Raw genomic sequence first — 20,000 nt, forward strand, 5'->3', positions numbered from 1 at the left:
TCTGTATGTATATATACGGATATCTGTATGTATATATACAGATATCTGTATGTATATATATATAGATATCTGTATGTATATATACGGATATCTGTATCTATATATACAGATATCTGTATCTATATATACAGATATCTGTATGTATATATACGGATATCTGTATCAATATATACAGATATCTGTATGTATATATACGGATATCTGTATGTATATATACGGATATCTGTATGTATATACGGATATCTGTATGTATATATACAGATATCTGTATGTATATACGGATATCTGTATGTATATATACGGATATCTGTATGTATATATACAGTTATCTGTATGTATATATACGGATATCTGTATGTATATATATAAATATCTGTATGTATATATACGAATATCTGTATGTATATATACAGTTATTTGTATGTATATATACAGATGTATGTATGTATATATACGGATATCTGTATGTATATATACAGATATCTGTATGTATATACATAGATATCTGTATGTATGTATATAGATATCTGTATGTATGTATACGGATATCTGTATGTATATATACAGATATCTGTATGTATATATATAGATATCTGTATGTATGTATACAGATATCTGTATGTATACAGTTATCTGTATGTATATATCCAGTTATCTGTATGTACAGTATATATACAGTTATCTGTATGTATATATACAGATATCTGTATGTATATATACGGATATCTGTATGTATATATACAGATATCTGTATGTATATATATAGATATCTGTATGTATATATACGGATATCTGTATGTATATATACAGATATCTGTATGTATATATACAGATATCTGTATGTATATATACAGATATCTGTATGTATATATACAGATATCTGTATGTATATATACAGATATCTGTATGTATATATACAGATATCTGTATGTATATATACAGATATCTGTATGTATATATACGGATATCTGTATGTATATATACAGATATCTGTATGTATATATACGGATATCTGTATGTATATATACAGTTATCTGTATGTATATATACGGATATCTGTATGTATATATACAGATATCTGTATGTATATATACAGATATCTGTATGTATATATACTGATATCTGTATGTATATATACGGATATCTGTATGTATATATACACATATCTGTATGTAAATATACAGATATCCGTGTTTTTATATATATCTTTATGTATATATACAGATATCTGTATGTATATATACGGATATCTGTATGTATATATACGGATATCTGTATGTATATATACGGATATCTGTATGTATATATACAGATATCTGTATGTATATATACGGATATCTGTATGTATATATACAGATATCTGTATGTATATATACAGATATCTGTATGTATATATACGGATATCTGTATGTATATATACGGATATCTGTATGTATATATACAGATATCTGTATGTATATATATATATATATATATATATATATGTATGTATATATACAGTTATCTGTATGTATATATACAGTTATCTGTATGTATATATACAGTTATCTGTATGTATATATACAGTTATCTGTATGTATATATAAAGTTTTCTGTATGTATATATACGGATATCTGTATGTATATATTCGGATATCTGTATATATATATATATACAGATATCTGTATGTATATATACGGCTATCTATATGTACATATAAAGATATCTGTATGTATATATACAGATATCTGTATGTATATATACGGATATCTGTATGTATATATACGGATATCTGTATGTATATATACGGATATCTGTATGTATATATACGGATATCTGTACGTATATATACGGACATCTGTACGTATATATACAGTTATATGTACGTATATATACAGTTATCTGTACGTATATATACTGATATCTGTATGTATATATACGGATATCTGTATGTATATATAGATATCTGTATGTATATATACGAATATCTGTATGTATACAGTTATCTGTATGCATATATACAGATATCTGTATGTATATATACGGATATCTGTATGTATATATACAGTTATCTGTATGTACATATACGGATATCTGTATGTATATATACAGTTATCTGTATGTATATATACAGTTATCTGTATGTATACATACAGTTATCTGTATGTATATATACAGTTATCTGTATCTATATATACGGATATCTGTTTGTACATATATACAGTTATCTGTATGTATATAGACAGTTATCTGTATGTATATATACAGATATATGAATGTATATATACGGATATCTGTATGTATATATACGGATATCTGTATCAGTATGTATATATACGGATATCTGTATATATCTAGATATCTGTATGTATACAGATATCTGTATATATATATACAGATATCTGTATGTATATATACGGATATATGTATGTATATATACAGTTATCTGTATGTATACGGATATCTGTATGTATATATACGGATATCTGTATGTATATATACAGTTATCTATATGTATATATACGGATATCTGAATGTATATATACAGTTATCTGTATGTATATATACGGATATCTGTATGTAAATATACAGATATCTGTATGTATATATACGGATATCTGTATATATTTTTAAATTTTATTTAATTGGCAGTAGTAATAATGGTAGTAGTAGTAATGGTAGTAGTAGTAATGGTGGTGGTAATAGTAGTAATGGTGGTGGTGGTAGTAGTAATGGTGGTGGTGGTAGTAGTAATGGTGGTGGTGGTAGTAGTAATGGTGGTGGTGGTAGTAGTAACAGTAATGGTGGTAGTAGTGGTAGAGGTAGCGGTAGAGGTATAGGTAGCTTTTATTTATATTTGATTAACATTTTTAAATCTAATTTATTTTTTTCTTAATTTAATATATCTTTAAATTTTATGTAATTAATATTTTTAAATTTATTTAAGAATATGAACTTCTTGTGGTAGTAGCAATGGTATAGTAGAAATGGTAGTAATAGAAATTGTAATAATATTAGTAATGGGAGTGGTAGTAATAGTAGTAGTAATGGTGGTATTGGTAGTAGTTTTAGTAATAAAAATTGTCGTAGTAATGGTACTAATAGTAGTAACAATGGTGGTAGTAATAATAGTAATGGTATAAGTAATAGTAATTATATAGTAATGGTAGTAATGGCAGTAGTGCTAGTAGTAATGGCGGTGGTAGTAGTCATGGCGGTTGTAGTAGTAATGGCGGTGGTAGTAGTAATGGCGGTGGTAGTAGTAATGGTAGCGGTAATGGTAGTAATGGTTGTAGCAGTAATAATAATAGTAATGGTAGAAGTAATAGTAGTAATGGTAGTAGTAATTGTACTGGTGGTATTAGTAATAATGGTGGTATAGTCATCATGGTAGTAGTAATGGTGGTAGTAGCAGTAGTAATGGTGATAGTAGTAATAGTAGTAATGTGATAATAGTAATTGTAGTAGAATAATAATAATGGTAGTAGTAATAGTAGTAATGGTTGTAGTAACAGAATTTGTAGTAGTAATAGGAATGGTAGTGGTAGTTGTTGTAATGGTAGTAGTAATAGTAGTAGTAATGGTAGTAGTCATGGCATAATTAAGGATTCTGATTAAAATTGAATTACACGCGAGGTCGTCAATAAAGAACCTGATAATATATTAACTGAACTGTTAATCTAACAATTTACACTGGACACACCATTATCGAGTAGGGTTCAATCAATTAACTCTAAATCATGATTTTGTGAACCATTTCCCTTCATTCTGCTGAAATTCCATTGGTAGATTTGCTATCTCTGCCCATACGAGTGTAAGCCGTTTACTTCCCTATATAGGGGGGGGGGGGTTGGACACCCCCGTGGACCAGAGTCACACATCGTTTCTTTGTGATTGAAGGATAATCGTGTCGCCACTGGTTACGATCATTATATTTGTTATCACCACCATTATCATTATTATTGTTATTATTATTATCATTATTATTATCATCATTATTATTATCATCATTATTATTATTATCATTATTATTATTATCTGTGTGTGTGTGTGTGTGTGTGTGTGTGTGTGTGTGTGTGTGTGTGTGTGTGTGTGTGTGTGTGTGTGTGTGTGTGTGTGTGTGTGTGTGTGTGTGTGTGTGTGTGTGCGCGTGCGTTCGAGCGCACGGAATGGGGGTGCGCTTTCGAGCGTATTTGTAGCAGTGACCTTAATAATGTTCTCAGCGTCATTCTTTTCCTCGATAACAAGTTCCCTAAATGCATTTCCAGTTCAAAAATTTCCCCCAAGAAACTCTGATACCAATCTTGCGTCATTCACCTTTCCTCATCCTTTTCGACAGCACTTTGAACCTTATTCACATAGACAACGAATACACTTCTCTTTCCTTCCATCGCATCTTATTACCATCTTCACAACTTCCCTCTGCCCCTCCTTTTCCTTGTTGACGGCCTTCCCGTGTCTCCTTGCCATTGGCGATGAGCTTACGATGGCTTCCCTCATTGTCCTTCGAGGGAACGACCCTACACACCAATTCCCATGCGCTTCCTCCTCTTTCCAGAGACCTTTAATCCATACTTCTTCTTCTCCAGTTTATCATTCTCTTTTTACTCCTGTTACAAAATAGATTCTGATGCAACTTTACGTTGGTGAGTGATGATTCGGTTTCACGTCGTGAACTACCCCTATGAGAAGGCTAGGACGATGTCCCTTTACAGTGGACTTTGTAGCGAGGAATTTAATGAACCATGCCCTTGGTCCAACTCGCTGGCGGCAAAGTGCAAACCACCGTCTCCTCGATCTCTGCCGCAAGTAGCGACGCTCTAATCCGCTCGGCCAGTTAGCAAACATTAACTAGGATAATACAGGTACTGACTGGTGATGCTAACGGCAAAGTTGTTTAGAAGGAATATAATCGATTTGGTCTGACGGAGAATTCAAAATGGACAAGAGTCACGTGCATCATAATGCAATCGATGCATGGGCTCAGAATTTTACCTTACGAAGGCGGGCTTAGGCAGTTTAACTTACACTCTTTGGGAAGACGAAGAGTGCGGGGTGATCTAATAGAGGTATTCAAATGGGTCAATGGCTTTAGCAAGGGTGAGGCTGGACAGGACTCGCAGTCATAGATTTAAACTGAACAAATTTAAATTTAAGAATAAAATACGAAAGAACTGGTTTACCAACAGATTGGTTAACGAATGATATAGACTTAGTAACCATGTAGTGAGCGCTGAAAACTATCTGTTGTTTTAAGAGAAGGTTAGATAACTTTGCGGATGGGGATGATAGGTGGTAATGGATATGGGACTACCCAGTCTAGATTCAAACTCCTAATCAATTTTAGAATAGATACTTGTATTTCTAAAATACCCGATTTCAGTAAAGCTCAGTTCATAGGACTACGTCAGGAGCTTCAGCTTACAGATTGGGAGGCAAAATTAAACGAAAGACCTGTAGATCAGATGTGGGAAATATTTCAAAATACGCTCACTAAGATGATTCAAACTTACATTCTTTTTAAGGACAGACGTCCCCCAAATCAGGCTCGCCCAAAGTGGCTCGACAAAGAAACTGAAAAAAGTATTGCTAAAAAGAGACAGGCTTATAAGAAATATAAGTGCTCGGGTGCATCTAATGACTATGAAAATTATGTATCAATACAGAGAGTTTTAAAAAAGACAAGAAAAAGAAAACGACAATACGAAATGAACATCGCTGATAAATCCAAAGAGAATCCCAAAGAATTCTATAGTTACATTAGAGATAAAAAGGTTGTTAGGAATCACATTGGTCCACTATTATCTGCTGACGGTCAACTTGAATATTCAAATGAAGGAATGTGTAATATCTTAAACAATTATTTTAGCTCGGTATTCGTCAACGAAACACCTCAAAGTGAATTCCAAACTGAAACCTGTGAAAAGTCTGGGGTAAACTTACTCACTACGGTAAATATAACAAAAGAAAAAATTAAAAGGTGGATAGACAAACTCAAAGTTAATAAGACACCAGGGCCTGACGGTTGGCATCCAAGAATCTTAAAGGAAATGAAAAATGAGATTGTTGTTCCATTAGAAATTATTTTTAAGAAATCCATCATATCCGGAGATGTCCCAAGAGAATGGAAGCTAGCTAACGTTACTCCCATATTCAAAAAAGGTGACAAAAAGAAACCAAATAACTATAGGCCTATAAGTTTGACTTCAATCGTAGGAAAAATAATGGAAACTATCATCAGAGATGCTATCGAACATCATTTAGAAAGTAACCGTTTGATAAATGATAGCCAGCATGGTTTCAGACGGAAACGTTCTTGCGTGACTAACTTACTCGAATTCTACAACACAGTTATCTCGCATTATGACAAAAGAAACAATATAGATTTAATATATCTAGACTTTGCAAAAGCTTTTGATACCGTCCCACACGAAAGACTACTTACTAAATTAGCTTTGCATGGAATAAGTGGTAGCCTCTTAGGTTGGACTAGTAATTGGTTAAATGGTCGAAAACAGATAGTTGTTTTAAATGGAAAAACTTCTGGATGGAAAAGTGTTGCAAGTGGAGTTCCTCAGGGTTCCGTTCTTGGGCCACTTCTATTCATAGTATATATAAATGATATAGACCATGGACTCAAATCTACTGTTTCAAAATTTGCTGATGATACAAAACTGTGCGGAGTGGCAAATGATCACTCAAACCAATTAGATATTCAAGTAGATTTAGATAAATTACAGCAATGGTCTGAAAAGTGGCTAATGAAATTTAACACAAGTAAATTCAAGGTAATGCACATAGGTAAAAATAACAGTAAGTACGATTACAAGTTAATTGGTAATTCGTTAACAAAAGTGGATAGTGAAAAAGATCTCGGCGTAATTATCAGTAACGACCTCAAATCATCCAAGCAGTGTATTTCAGCCTCTGAGAAAGCAAATAAGATTCTGGGACTGATTGCGCGATCTTTTGATTTCAAAAGTCCATCACTCATTAACAAGTTATATAAATCGTTAGTTCGTCCACATTTGGAATATGCTGTTTCCGTATGGTCACCGAATCTCATTAAAGACATTAACAGACTGGAAAAAGTACAACGGCGAGCCACAAAACTGATTCCAAATATCAAAAATAAATCATACGAAAATCGACTAAAACACATGAATCTGTTTTCCCTAAAAATGCGTAGACTCAGAGGTGACTTGATACAGGTCTAAGATTTTAAAGGGAATTGACAACATCAAAAGTGACAAAATTTTCACATTGAATGAGAATCAGACAAGAAACAATGGTCTCAAATTGTCCGGAAATAGATTCAATTTGGATGTAGGTAGAAACAACTTTGCCAACCGTGTAGCAAATGAATGGAATAAACTTCCTGCACAGGTAGTGCAATGTAGTTCAATTCGAAGCTTTAAGAATCATTTAGATAAATACCTAAGCAAGATGCTGTAATGATTATAATTTAATTTATATTATTTGTATTTGTTTTGTTATCATTTGTCTGTCTGAATTTCATTTACTATTAGTTATATGTCAATTTATTATTATTTAATATTTACCTGTTTTTTTATTAACTATACCTATGCAGTTATTTATGTATTTTATTTGTTATTTACATTATTATAGTTTTTATTTATTGTTTTATTATTAGTATGATTTTTTTTTTCGCATCGGACCTAGATATGGATCAAAAGGTCTCCTGTCGGCATGCTCCGCCTTTGTAATCCTTTGTTTGTAATCCTTCATTCTTATGTTCTTGTGTTCTTAAGCCAGCCATTCAGGCCAGTGTCTTAGTCAAAAGCTATAGGCCTCGATATCTAAGTCTATAGGAGACTCTCTATGATAATGCTATACGGTTATGAGAGAAATATAGCCATACAACCACAACATAAGTGGGGTGGAGAGTGATCTAGTTTCCTGTCTCTAGTGTTATTATCCAATGTCGCTGCTGGCTAAATAACAATAATATAACGACAACAATAACGACAACAACGAAAATAATGATCCAAGCTTTTGATAAGTAATTCATAAGAGATATCTGTTATCCATATGCATTCTGTCTAGTGAAAGATTGTTATTTCGTTTGACGAAAAAAAAGGTAAAATTAGTAGACTTGGATTGTATCTACAGCATACGAACACATTTACCTTACACAGATACAGAACGTATATCACTATTTTATTCATGGAATAAAGCATAAGCATTATCACGGACAAAAAAAGAATGCATATTACTCTCAAATATAAACAGCAAAATTTAAAGACAATATACAGGAAGCCATTTCTCTTTAAATCACGCCCCAAAAACTCATTGGTTGGAATTGTACTCCATCATACTTGGGTCAATTGTATGGTTCACCCTTCGAAACACAAACATTATGTGTAAATATTAAGTCATCCAAGAGTTTTTGTCAAAATTACAAGGAATGACGTCCATTTTCCAGAATGACCACTTACGTTATTTCTGACAAAAAATTGAGTGCTCTCATATTCGACTGGTTGAACAGGCATGTTTTAACAATACACACACACAAACACGTGTGTGTGTGTGTGTGTGTGTGTGTGTGTGTGTGTGTGTGTGTGTGTGTGTGTGTGTGTGTGTTTATGTTTATGTGTATGTGTGTGCGGGTGTAAGCGTGCGTGTGCCCGTGAGTGCGTACATACCTGTGTGTGTGTGTGTGTGTGTGTGTGTGTGTGTGTGTGTGTGTGTGTGTGTGTGTGTGTGTGTGTGTGTGTGTGTGTGTGTGTGTGTGTGTGTGTGTGTGCGCGCGCGCGCGGGTGTAAGCGTGCGTGTGTCCGTGAGTGTGTGTGTGTGTGTGTGTGTGTGTGTGTGTGTGTGTGTGTGTGTGTGTGTGTGTGTGTGTGTGTGTGTGTGTGTGTGTGTGTGTGTGTGTGTGTGTAAGTGTAACTACTAACTACATTCGAACTCTGATAATGACTAAGATGTAAAAGAAGGCAGAGGAGGGGTGAAAAGATGAAGAATAAGACGACGAAGGATGAGAATAAGAATTTAATGATAAAGATGAAGAACGACATAAGGATAAAAACAAGATCAAGAGGAAGAAGGAGAAGAAAAGAAGAAGAAGAAGAAGAAGAAGAAGAAGAAGATGATGAAGAAAAAGCAGAAGAAGAAGAAGAAGATGATGAAGAAGGAGAAAAAGAAGTCTACGAAGAAGATGAAGAAAGAAGGAAAAGAAGAATAGGAAGTCACAGAGGAAGAAGAGGAAGATAATGATGATGATGATTCTTTTCTGGTTTAAAAAGAACATTTTCTATTCTCTTAACATCATAAAGTATGTAGAAAAGCAAGTTCTAACAAAATTAAATGAAAGAAAAAACAAATGAAAAGACACTGCGTCCGTTTTTTTCTTTCCAGAATGGTATACTTGTCTGGATACAAAATTTCACTTGAAGAGCAAGACACTACGCAGGAATTCGTCTGGCCTGTTTTTAGTTCTATACATGCATATAAGAAGCCTAAGCACAAACTGAGAGGTAGTCGACAGAGGCAACGCAGCACAGGGCAAAGACAGAATTCCTGTTGCTGAAATAAAGTACACTTCGAGCTTCTTTCTCGCTTGGAATGCTGAGGTAGGACATTTGGAAGCATTTCAAATGTGAGAGAAGTTCAAACTGTACTTCAATTCTGGTACAGGAAGTCTCCCTTTGCCCTTTGCTGCGTCGCCTGTGTCGCCTGCGTCCCAGGTTGCGCTCAGGCTTAAGACAAGCTGATTGTTGCCATAAAATTAGTTATTTTTTCTTAAATTCGCTGAAATTGAGTAGTATTAGGTTCGTTTAACACATGTCGACTTTTCGCCGTGCGCCGCTCATGACACGACGCCGTGCTCTCAAATAACCACGTAACAACCATGACCACGTGGTCCATAGACACCCATAGTTATTTGAGAGCACGATGTCGTGTCATGGACGGTACACGGCGAAAAGTCGACACGTGTGAAACAAGCCTTACTCTTCCTTTGCCATGGTAATACACACACCACTACGGAGGTCCGGGTTCGACTCTCGCCCGGGGCTGAAATAATATCAGTATCGCAGCGCTGAGGGGTGTTACACCAACTCTCGTGGGCGGGGAGTTGGGGGTGTGTGTGTGTGCAAGGTCATAGCATTACCCATAGATCGGACCTACGAGCTCTGAGCTCTCTTCCAGGAGGGAAATAGCTGTCGATCACGAGTCCAACACGTGATCCAAAGACCAAGTGAATACATACACACACACACACACACACACACACATATATATATATATATATATATATATATATACATTGCCACAGCACCATTCACGTATATCTAGATAGTGACACCACAGGACAATATTCGTTCAAATTCGAATGCACACATCTCCATATTTCTAACTTAATCAATTCAATTTAAGTATACATCACGATTCAGTGTATTTTATGCCAGAGCAATTATTTGTCGTAAATCAAATTCACTGTCAATCGGCACATTTCCCCATGAAAACTTGTTTATACTATTTTGTCTCTCTCCCTCTCTCTCTTTCTCTCTCTCCCTCTCTTTCTCTGCAAGGGGTATTGAATATTTAGGGCCTTTGGTCACATCAGTAAGGATCAACCGCAGCCCTGCGGTGGGTAGCAACGATCCTCAGAACCTCCCACTGATCTCTCTGGAAAGTTTTTGGACTCTTGTCTGTGCTGAAAGAGCCAGGGAGAGGAGACCAGATGAAGTCGATAAAGAGAGATCTTGGGCCCAATCTGGAGATCGACTGCCAACCCCTCAGGGCTACACCTCCTGATGGAGGTGAGGGGTCGTCCATCTTACAGGACCATCACATGGAGGTAGTTACCCGGACCGGAGGATTAATCTCCGTTTTGTTACCCTCCTTTACCATCCGTATAACTGGACCTCTTCTGAGCAATATTTTCCAAAAGAAAGAAACGCTGGTTATTTCTGAAAAAATACAAATCTCTCTCTCTCTTTCTCTCTTTTGTCGATGTACTTACCGCTGATCTGCAACGTGCCGGCATTAGAGACCGTGAATCTGGAGTCGGTCCTGGACAGGTCCTGGCCATCGACCATCCACTCCAGCGAAGGCTGAGGTTCTCCTTCGGCGCTACACGTCAGCAGAGCCACCTGTGACTGGTGTACCGTTATGTTCCGCGGCCCAGTCGACATGATAGGGGGCGGGTGGGTGAGTGGTGGGGGTACTTCCAGCAGGGCAGGTGCCACCGCAGACCCTGCTGCCGAAACCGCGGCACAGCCATACCAGCCGGCCAAGGTACGGGTCACCTGGAAAAGATCAAGAAGCTTCATTAGACCAGATAAGCTTAAGGGGGATTGGGTTCTGAAAATGGGACTGGATAATTCTTAATGGGGTTAGACTCCATTTTAGGGAGGTTTGACCCCCTCTTAATGGGATTGGATTCCTCTTGAAGGATCCAAATCCTCTAAAAAGAATCCAGCCACCTTAAGAGGAATCTAACCCTTTCAAGAAGGATCCAACCTCATTAGAAAGGCTCTAAACTCCTTAAATAAGCAGTACTGTAAAGATATCAAGTTGTTCTGCAGGACTTTAGACAGTGAACTGAGATTCAGAGAAGGAATTAACAAAATGAAAGTAAATGGCGCACAATGGATGCTTTATCGAAAGCTCTAGCAATAAACTATTTACTGACAAGATCATGAATACAACGAAAAATGAAAGTGATTGCTAAAGGTTGCAGGAAGGTCGAGATGGGATGTACGAATGGAACCAGATAAGGAAAATTAATTTTGATACAAAAAATGAAAGTATTGAAAATTGGTAAAATATGGAAAAAAGTGATCATTAAAATCAAATTGTGAAATGAAGCAGTTGCAAAAACAAAGGAGGAAAAGTTGGGAGTTGTTGATAATGGATAATTTGTCACAATAAATAAATAAATAAATCAGACATAAGAGTAGCATTCCACTACACCAGTGGTTCCCAACCTGTGGGTAAATTACCCCCTGGGGGGGAGGTAAAAAATTTTCGGGGGTAATAGAGGGGTGACAAAAAAATTAAAAATAAAATAAAATAAAATAAAATCAAGAAAACATTGCGGTACCCGGCATTATGATTAGGGTTAACTTAGTACGTATAGTTGTAAAACGAAAAAAAAAAGGTTGGGAACCACTGCACTACACAGACAATATAACGATGAATAAATTGATCGGAATCCGATGCGACCCAGATCAGAGTACGCTGCCGTGGTATGATCAATACATGAACGACATAAAAATTCCAAAAGCAACCAAGATGGTTCCAAAACAAACGAAAAAAGCTTGAATATACTGGATCTGCCGACGTCAGAGGAAAGAGATAATGTGATAATATTCAGAACAATGAAAGGAATGGACATAATTCACGTGGAACACTTCCTAATGTGGGTTTCGAGAACACCAGAGGCCATGTATATATATATATATATATATATATATATATATATATATATATATATATATATATATATATATATATATATATATATATATACAGTAGCGAGCATAAGTTAAGGGACAGTAAAACACTTTCTGAATAAATCTTTCTTGTAACTTAAGTATTTAATCAAGAGACCTGTAAACTGACACAGATTTACATACACTTCTAGTATGAATTCTGATGAAGTTTCAAAGCAATAAATAGATCGGTTAGTATATAAGTAGAAGAATAGTATAACAGTTACATTTCCATGTAGTGCAAAAGTTAAGGGACACCATAAAAAAATATCAAGAGTATCAATAATTGGTGAACATACCCTTGTTCTGAATAACCTCATTGCATCGTTTACCACAGGAACCTATTAATGTTCTACAAAACTCCGGAGTCAACTTTTTCCACTCTTCTTCCAAATATTCCCATAGTTTGTCCTGTTTTTTTCTGGATTTTTGGCTTGCGCACGTTCTCCAATGATCTTCCATACGTTTTCTATTGGATTAAGATCAGGGCTTTGGGCTGGCCAATTCATAACTGATATCCCCTCGTCCCTCAAGAATGTGGTAACGGACTTGGCTTTGTGGCAAGGAGCATTATCTTGCATGAAAATGGGTGGTTGTGCAGCTGCAGCTCGTAAACTTGGTAGCGCATGCTGTCGAAGTAGCTCCTTGTATACAGCTGCATTTACTGTACCATGCAGGCGAACAAGCGGTCCAGGCCCGGCAGCAGAAATGGCTCCCCACACCGTCACACTACCTCTAAATTTCATTGTCTTTTTGACGCACTTTGGAGACAACCTTTCACCTAATTTGCGTCTGACATACTTTTTTCCATCAGACCCGATCACATTAAACTTGGATTCATCACTGAAATGAACTGTAGCCCACTGTGCGTCCGACCATACATGTTCTTGGGCAAACTGAAGACGTAGTTTTTTATTTTTCTTTGAGATCAAAGGCTTCTCAGCAGGGACACGTGCCAACAAACCAGCTTGCTTCAGTCGACGTGAAACCGTAAATCGAGACACTGTGCCACTGGAAGTTTCACCCATCTCGCGAGAAATTTCAGCTGCAGTCTTAAAACGGTCCTGCATGCTCTGTCTCACCATCATTCTGTCCTCTCTCGCATTGGTTTTTCGAGGTCTGCCGGTCTTTGGCAAAGTTTTAACGTTTCCTGACTGTTTGAATCTAGCTACAATGCGTTGCACGATACTGCGAGATCTCCCTATTGCACGTGAAATCTCTGAAAGTGATAATTCATCTTTGTGTAAAGACACAATGCGGTTTCTCTCTGCTTCAGACACTTGTTGACGTTTTGCAGGCGTTCCAATAATGTACAAGTTTAAGCTATAATTGGCTTGATGCAGAAAGTCTTATAAATGCTTACAAATAAGAGCTAAATTGACATCAACAAGATTTTTGGTTGCCTTTTTTGATGTGTCCCTTAACTTTTGCACTATATGGAAATGTAACTGTTGTACTATTCTTCTGCTTATTTACTAACCGGTCTATCTATTGCTTTGAAACCTCATCATAATTCACACTAGAAGTGTATGTAAATCTGTGTCAGTTTACAGGTCTCTTGATTAAATACTTAAGTTACAAGAAATATTTATTCAGAAAGTGTTTTACTGTCCCTTGACTTATGCTCGCTACTGTATGTATATATATATATATAATTTTTCATAACGATGCACGTAAGCGTATTCCAAAGTAGAGAAACAGTGTAATCTGACATCTTAAGTGCATCCATAACTATAATACAATGAAAGCAGAGAGCCACAATTATCGATCATATGTATATTAGATATAAATATACATAAATACATATGTAACCACTTGAATGTACTTGTATTCTCTTTTGATTTTAAAACACACGATGCAATGTTCAGTGTTATTCATGGGTCAAAGAGACTACCAGGCTCCACTAAAGACGGGCTTTCACACTTACTACTTCCTCAAGAACCCAAATACGAATCACGCAGTCCTTACCTTATTGATGATGAGCGTTCCTTCGGGATTCACCCACACGTTGGGAGCGTCTCCATCCCGCCCCGTAGGACTTTCGGGCCGAGGCAGAAGAAGGTTGTGGTCGTCTTGTCGACTCCAGACTACCAGAGGCGGAGGTCGGCCTACGGCTATGCACTCGAAGGTGGCTTGCTCTCCGGGACTTGTCCGCACGTCCTTCGGCCGGACCAGAAACTCGGGAGCAGCTGTGGATAAAAGTACAAGAACGTAAGGTTGGAGGAGACTGCAAGAGACCATAAGGCCTATACTACCCAGTTTCATGACCCTTACCACCTTTCACTCCTATCCATAATGTTATCTAATTTTCTCTTAAAACATACAATTGTTTCAGTGCTCACTTCGTGGCTACTAAGACTATTCCATTCGTTAACTACTCTGTTGGTAAACCAGTTCTTGACGAGAGAGAGAGAGAGAGAGAGAGAGAGAGAGAGAGAGAGAGAGAGAGAGAGAGAGAGAGAGAGAGAGAGAGAGAGAGAGAGAGAGGGGGGGACGAAAAAGAGTAGATATTATTGCATGTGCTTCGTTCAGCTACGCCCATGCAAACGTAAGCAATAGCTGTTTTGAAATGATTTTTTGTTATATCAACTTCTACTAAAGCGAAGTTATCTATAAGTTTAACACAATGGACAAAACCTACGACTGTCCCACGGCTGAACCTGTGAATGAAAAATGTTCCTGAACTTGAGAAAAAAAACAAAAAACCGCAAGATAAAGTTAACACAATGAAGCTACCCCGACCTTCCCCAGAAAAGACAATGAAGAGGTCATAAACAAATTAAAAAATTGACACGTAGACAACCAAGATAAAATCTCAGTCTATCACCTCTCTCTCTTTCTCTATCTCTCCATCTCCCTCTTTCTCATATGGGCCTGGAAACAATACAAGTCTTCGCTCTCTTCGCTAACCAATCTTGATTACACAATGGCAATTCAACAGTCGAGAAAAAGAACACATGGAACCCCCATCTCGAAACCAAATAAACAGCCAGAGACATCAGCATCCTGCAGACCGATCTTTCTCCTTTCTACCATAGCTAAACTAATAGAAAGACTGAACCTAGAACAGCCCTCGAACCCACCCACCCTTCACATCACATACAACACAAACACAGCCCACTGAACACAATATGAAAGCAAAATCAGCAGTATGAGAAACCCTTGGGAGGACAAAGCCCTGTCAGTTGCGGCAAGCCGCTGTTACTTATTCTTTTTCTAGGCCGATGTTGGGTCGCCTCCTCACCTGGCCAGGGCTGTCGGGAACCAATGACATATCCCACAGCGGGTCCAGGAATCGAATTCAAACATCAACAACATACTCCATCTACCTTACAATATTTACATACAAAAACACCCAAACACTTATATTCTTAATAGGCCGCCACAATCTATTCCTCACTATAATTAACCAGAAATCAACACAGAAGAGAAACAGCTCCCACTAAAATCCAAAACTGCCTACGTTCAGATCATCAACCCGCACTAAGGCAATACCAACACAATATCGGCATTACCCTAGACGCAACCACCACACACAACACACAGAGCAAAGATGGCAGTGGTCGGTTACCTGGGGGCTGTGGCTCTCCTGCAAAGGGATTATCATACTGGGTTATTTTTCCTTCCACATCCTACCTCCAAGCTCCATTTGAATAATTAGAATATGACTTCGTTTACAGAAATCTACGAAGTTTCGAAGAACATTTCAACAGTATGTCGAACATTCGTGTAAGTTTACAATCTCTTAGTTCATCCTTCAGCTTTGCTATATATGAAGGAAAGATCATTTGATATTTGGAGATTTAAAAAAATAAAATATTCTAACCGAAGTCGTTTTCACTCAAACGAACTCTCGACTGTCGGCGCTGGTGAAACCCGTGGAAGCCCAGTGTGATAACCACTTAAAGAGAACCGGGTCAATGGAAGTGTACTGGTCTCGCATTCGCTTAATTGTGGGTTCGAATCCCGCAATTTTCTCTGATTCCTAGCAGTGACTGTTACCTGCCCTAGCAGTCCTTAAAGTGCATATGGCAAAGATGACAGTTTCGGCTGCACTTAATTGCATACTTTTATTTAAGTTCTTCACCTTCTCAACAGCAATCCCCAAGTCTCGTAGTCATTAGTACTAGCTGCAAGCTAACTTGCCTGGCAAGTAAGCGTTAACACAAGGATAGTTTGGAGGCAAGTTAACAAACTTTCCGTTGACACTGAGCAAGTAAAAGGGTATTTTATAATTCGCTAGAACTAGCGGCTAATAAACTAGCCCCGTGTCGACGTGGCTTTGGTGTCTGTCTGCTTAGAACCACTAGAATGTATTGTGCTCCGAAGACTAAGAAAGCCAGGAATCAGGCCCACCACACGTCTATACCTAATCCGGTCACGCGCCCAAGGGTCACCATTAAACAAGGAGCAGAGATTGTTGATATCTCACTTCATCACCGTCCGTCCTGTTACGTCTGGACGCTAGCATGACTCGTATCATCATATCACGATTATATCAGGGTAAGTCACGATTATATCAGTGTCACAAGTGACATTCCCCACTGCTTTTTCACTTACAAAGGAATTTCGGTCTGCATAGATTTTTCTATCAAGAAAATTTACGTTTTAAATAGCGAATGAGACAAATAACGCGATAACAAAGGGCACACACACACATACACACATACACACGCACACACACACACACACACACACAGAGGAAGAGAGGGAGAGACGATGAGAGAGAGGAAGAGAGAGAGGGAGTGTGTGTGTGTGTGTGTGTGTGAGAGAGAGAGAGAGGGAGTGTGTGTGTGTGTGTGTGTGTGTGTGTGTGTGTGTGTGAGAGAGAGAGAGAGAGAGAGAGAGAGAGAGATGTGAGAGAGAGAGAGAGAGAGAGAGAGAGAGAGAGAGAGAGAGGGAGTGTGTGTGTGTGTGTGTGTGAGAGAGAGAGAGAGAGTGGGAGAGAGAGAGAGAGTGGGAGAGAGAGAGAGGGAGAGAGAGAGAGGGAGAGAGAGAGAGGGAGGGAGAGAGAGAGAGAGAGAGAGAGAGAGAGAGAGAGAGAGAGAGAGAGAGAGAGAGAGAGAGAGAGAGAGAGAGAGAGAGAGAGAGGGAGTGGGAGAGAGACAGAGAGAGAGAGAGAGAGAGAGAGAGAGAGAGAGAGAGAGACAGAGAGAGAGAGAGAGACAGAGAGAGAGAGAGAGAGAGAGACAGAGAGAGAGAGAGAGAGAGAGAGACAGAGAGAGAGAGAGAGAGAGAGAGAGAGACAGAGAGAGAGAGAGAGAGAGACAGACAGACAGACAGACAGAGAGAGAGAGAGAGAGAGAGAGAGAGAGAGAGAGGGGTGAATAAGATCTTTATCCTTTTCAACCTTAACATAAAATGTTATATGATACGGTAATGCACAAACTAGTTTGTCTTTCATGTCCCTTGCTCAGGTAACCTCGGGTCACAGCCCTCAGCCCAGCAATTTTCCATTTTTGCATACATTACCATAATCCCCATAACTCTATTCCCCCCACTACCTTCATGAATAGTCGACTACTATAGTTTAAAGTGGTGATAGAATCATCGTTACATCTGGGTTCACTTTTCATTTTTGTTCAATGGAATCGATGGAGTCTGGATTTATTCAACAAAAATAGGAAAGACGAGAGATAAGAAGAACTCATGATCAACTTTGCAGAAAACTTGACATAGCCCCGAGAAGAATCGACTATGCGATTCCAAGGCTCAATGAGGATCATGCAGATCTCTTCTTGGTGACCCACAGCCCTGATGAATCCGGCCACAGACACCGGGTTAGCTCACAGATTATTCAGTGAAGAGGTTTTCTATCCATACATGTATACAGTGTGTTTTCCCCCTCTCTATAAGGGAGGCAGCCAGTCAAGGAACGTACCCACTCCCACACATTTCACTTCCATCCACTGCCGCGTCTTTAGCATGAATAGAGTACTGTGGTTAAGCTGTGTCAAGTCCTAGTGAATATGATGTGTTGTGTGTTATCATTAATGATGCTATTGTTACTTGTGGAAAAAAATTGTATATCTTCATTTAATTATATGTATGTGTATATATAAAATGTATGTTATAAATTAAACCATTGCGCAATGCTTGTCTGTTGGGGCGCGCTTCGAATACGTTCTGTCAGATGACGCCAAGGTCAGCAAACGTTACATAATTTGGTGTGAAAACATGTCCTTCTCTCCCATTGGTTAGAGGTAGCTGAGCTGCCTAGTTTAAGTACGTATCGACATCCAGGAAACGTAATTACCAATACCCGGGCTATATAATGCAGGGCAAAGAGGACCCGAGCAGCGACAACAAAGAAACCGCGACGACAGAGAAGCAGAGACCAGAAAACCTAGACAAGCCGTGTTGAAATACGACCGCTGTTCATCAATTCCTACGTAGAATTTCTCTACCCGTCGTTTAGACACAAGCAGTCCTTTGGACCTCCTTCGGTTGCATTTAGCAATCTTCAATTTATAGAAACCCGTGTATGGAATCTTCCAGTGAAGTTACAAGTCTTCACCATCCGAGTTGTTTCGGGTATCATCTCAACGACTACCAGAAAGCTAAGCACGTCCTTCTACCCTCTCCCTCTGTGCCAGTTATAAATCTACAGACAAGTCTATCTCCGAAGTGTCTTCACCCGGACTACCAGAAGATCATACGTCTGGCAATCGACTTTCTCCAAATAACCCATTGGTGAAGCGATTGAGAAGCGGTCCAGACGACTTCCGTTGGCGCGTCACCAGAACCAAGACTCAAGTTCGCTCTCTCTGTCTGTCAGTGAGTGCAGCATTCAGACGCCACACCTGGTAAAATTGAATAAATTTAGATATTTATGTTAAAATATCTAATTAATTCATTGTGTCTGTGCATCTTTTCATTTTCTTATGTATGTGTATCATAAGTGTTTTTATCTTTGTAAGTAATCATTTTAACGAAGAGTTTAATTATCCTGCCTGAACTCTGTCACTCGTTCGAGCTGCTCAAGGCCTTATTTTTTTTGTCGTGACTAGCCTGGCCCATAGGTGGGTCGTGGCATCCACCATACATTGTTTCCTCGGGGGCTCAAACCGAGGATAGTTCGCGATACCTAAGCATATAAGTTTTTATCTTCCATCGAATCTTCGGTTGTCACTTGGTAGACATTTACCCTCATTTCAGATTATGTCGGTTGTGTGATTTTTTGGTCAGCGTTTCTATCCATGGGGACAATATCGCACTGAAAAGGTGGAGTCAATCAAGCAATAAAGGAAAGATTTAGGAGGGTAGCAGAATATTTCAGCACCCTTTTTTGAGTGGAGATTAGTCTCTAATCATAAAAGAATGTCTTGTGGCTTGGTCCATAGGGATGTCACTAAAGGACCGTAGATATTGACAGGATAAAGACTGTAAAGGTAATACCCCATACGAGAAACAATGTGGCGGGGCTCAGGGATGCCTTCATCCATGAGGTGCTAAGATGGGTGTGAGGTGGGTGTGGTGTGAGTGGATGTTTTGCCACGGCTATCCCACTTTATAAAAGAGGAAAAAGACCCTTTCCTATGTATGCATTTGTCGACATT

General features: G+C 38.1%; 1 protein-coding gene across 1 annotated transcript in view; it reads right to left on the reverse strand.

Moving 5' to 3' along the window:
• LOC143036471 (roundabout homolog 2-like) overlaps positions 1-20,000 on the reverse strand; it is a 261,373-nt gene that overhangs the window by 127,646 nt on the left and 113,727 nt on the right. Inside the window, exons 6-7 of the mRNA XM_076203867.1 lie at positions 14,410-14,630; positions 10,968-11,253 (exon numbers count right to left, since the gene is read on the reverse strand). Of these exons, the coding sequence (XP_076059982.1) occupies positions 10,968-11,253; positions 14,410-14,630 (507 nt within the window). The remainder of the gene's footprint in view (positions 1-10,967; positions 11,254-14,409; positions 14,631-20,000) is intronic.

The sequence above is a fragment of the Oratosquilla oratoria genome, chromosome 2 (genome assembly GCF_046742065.1).
Source record: "Oratosquilla oratoria isolate Oo_2021 chromosome 2, ASM4674206v1, whole genome shotgun sequence".
NCBI classification, from domain to species: Eukaryota; Metazoa; Arthropoda; class Malacostraca; order Stomatopoda; family Squillidae; genus Oratosquilla; species Oratosquilla oratoria.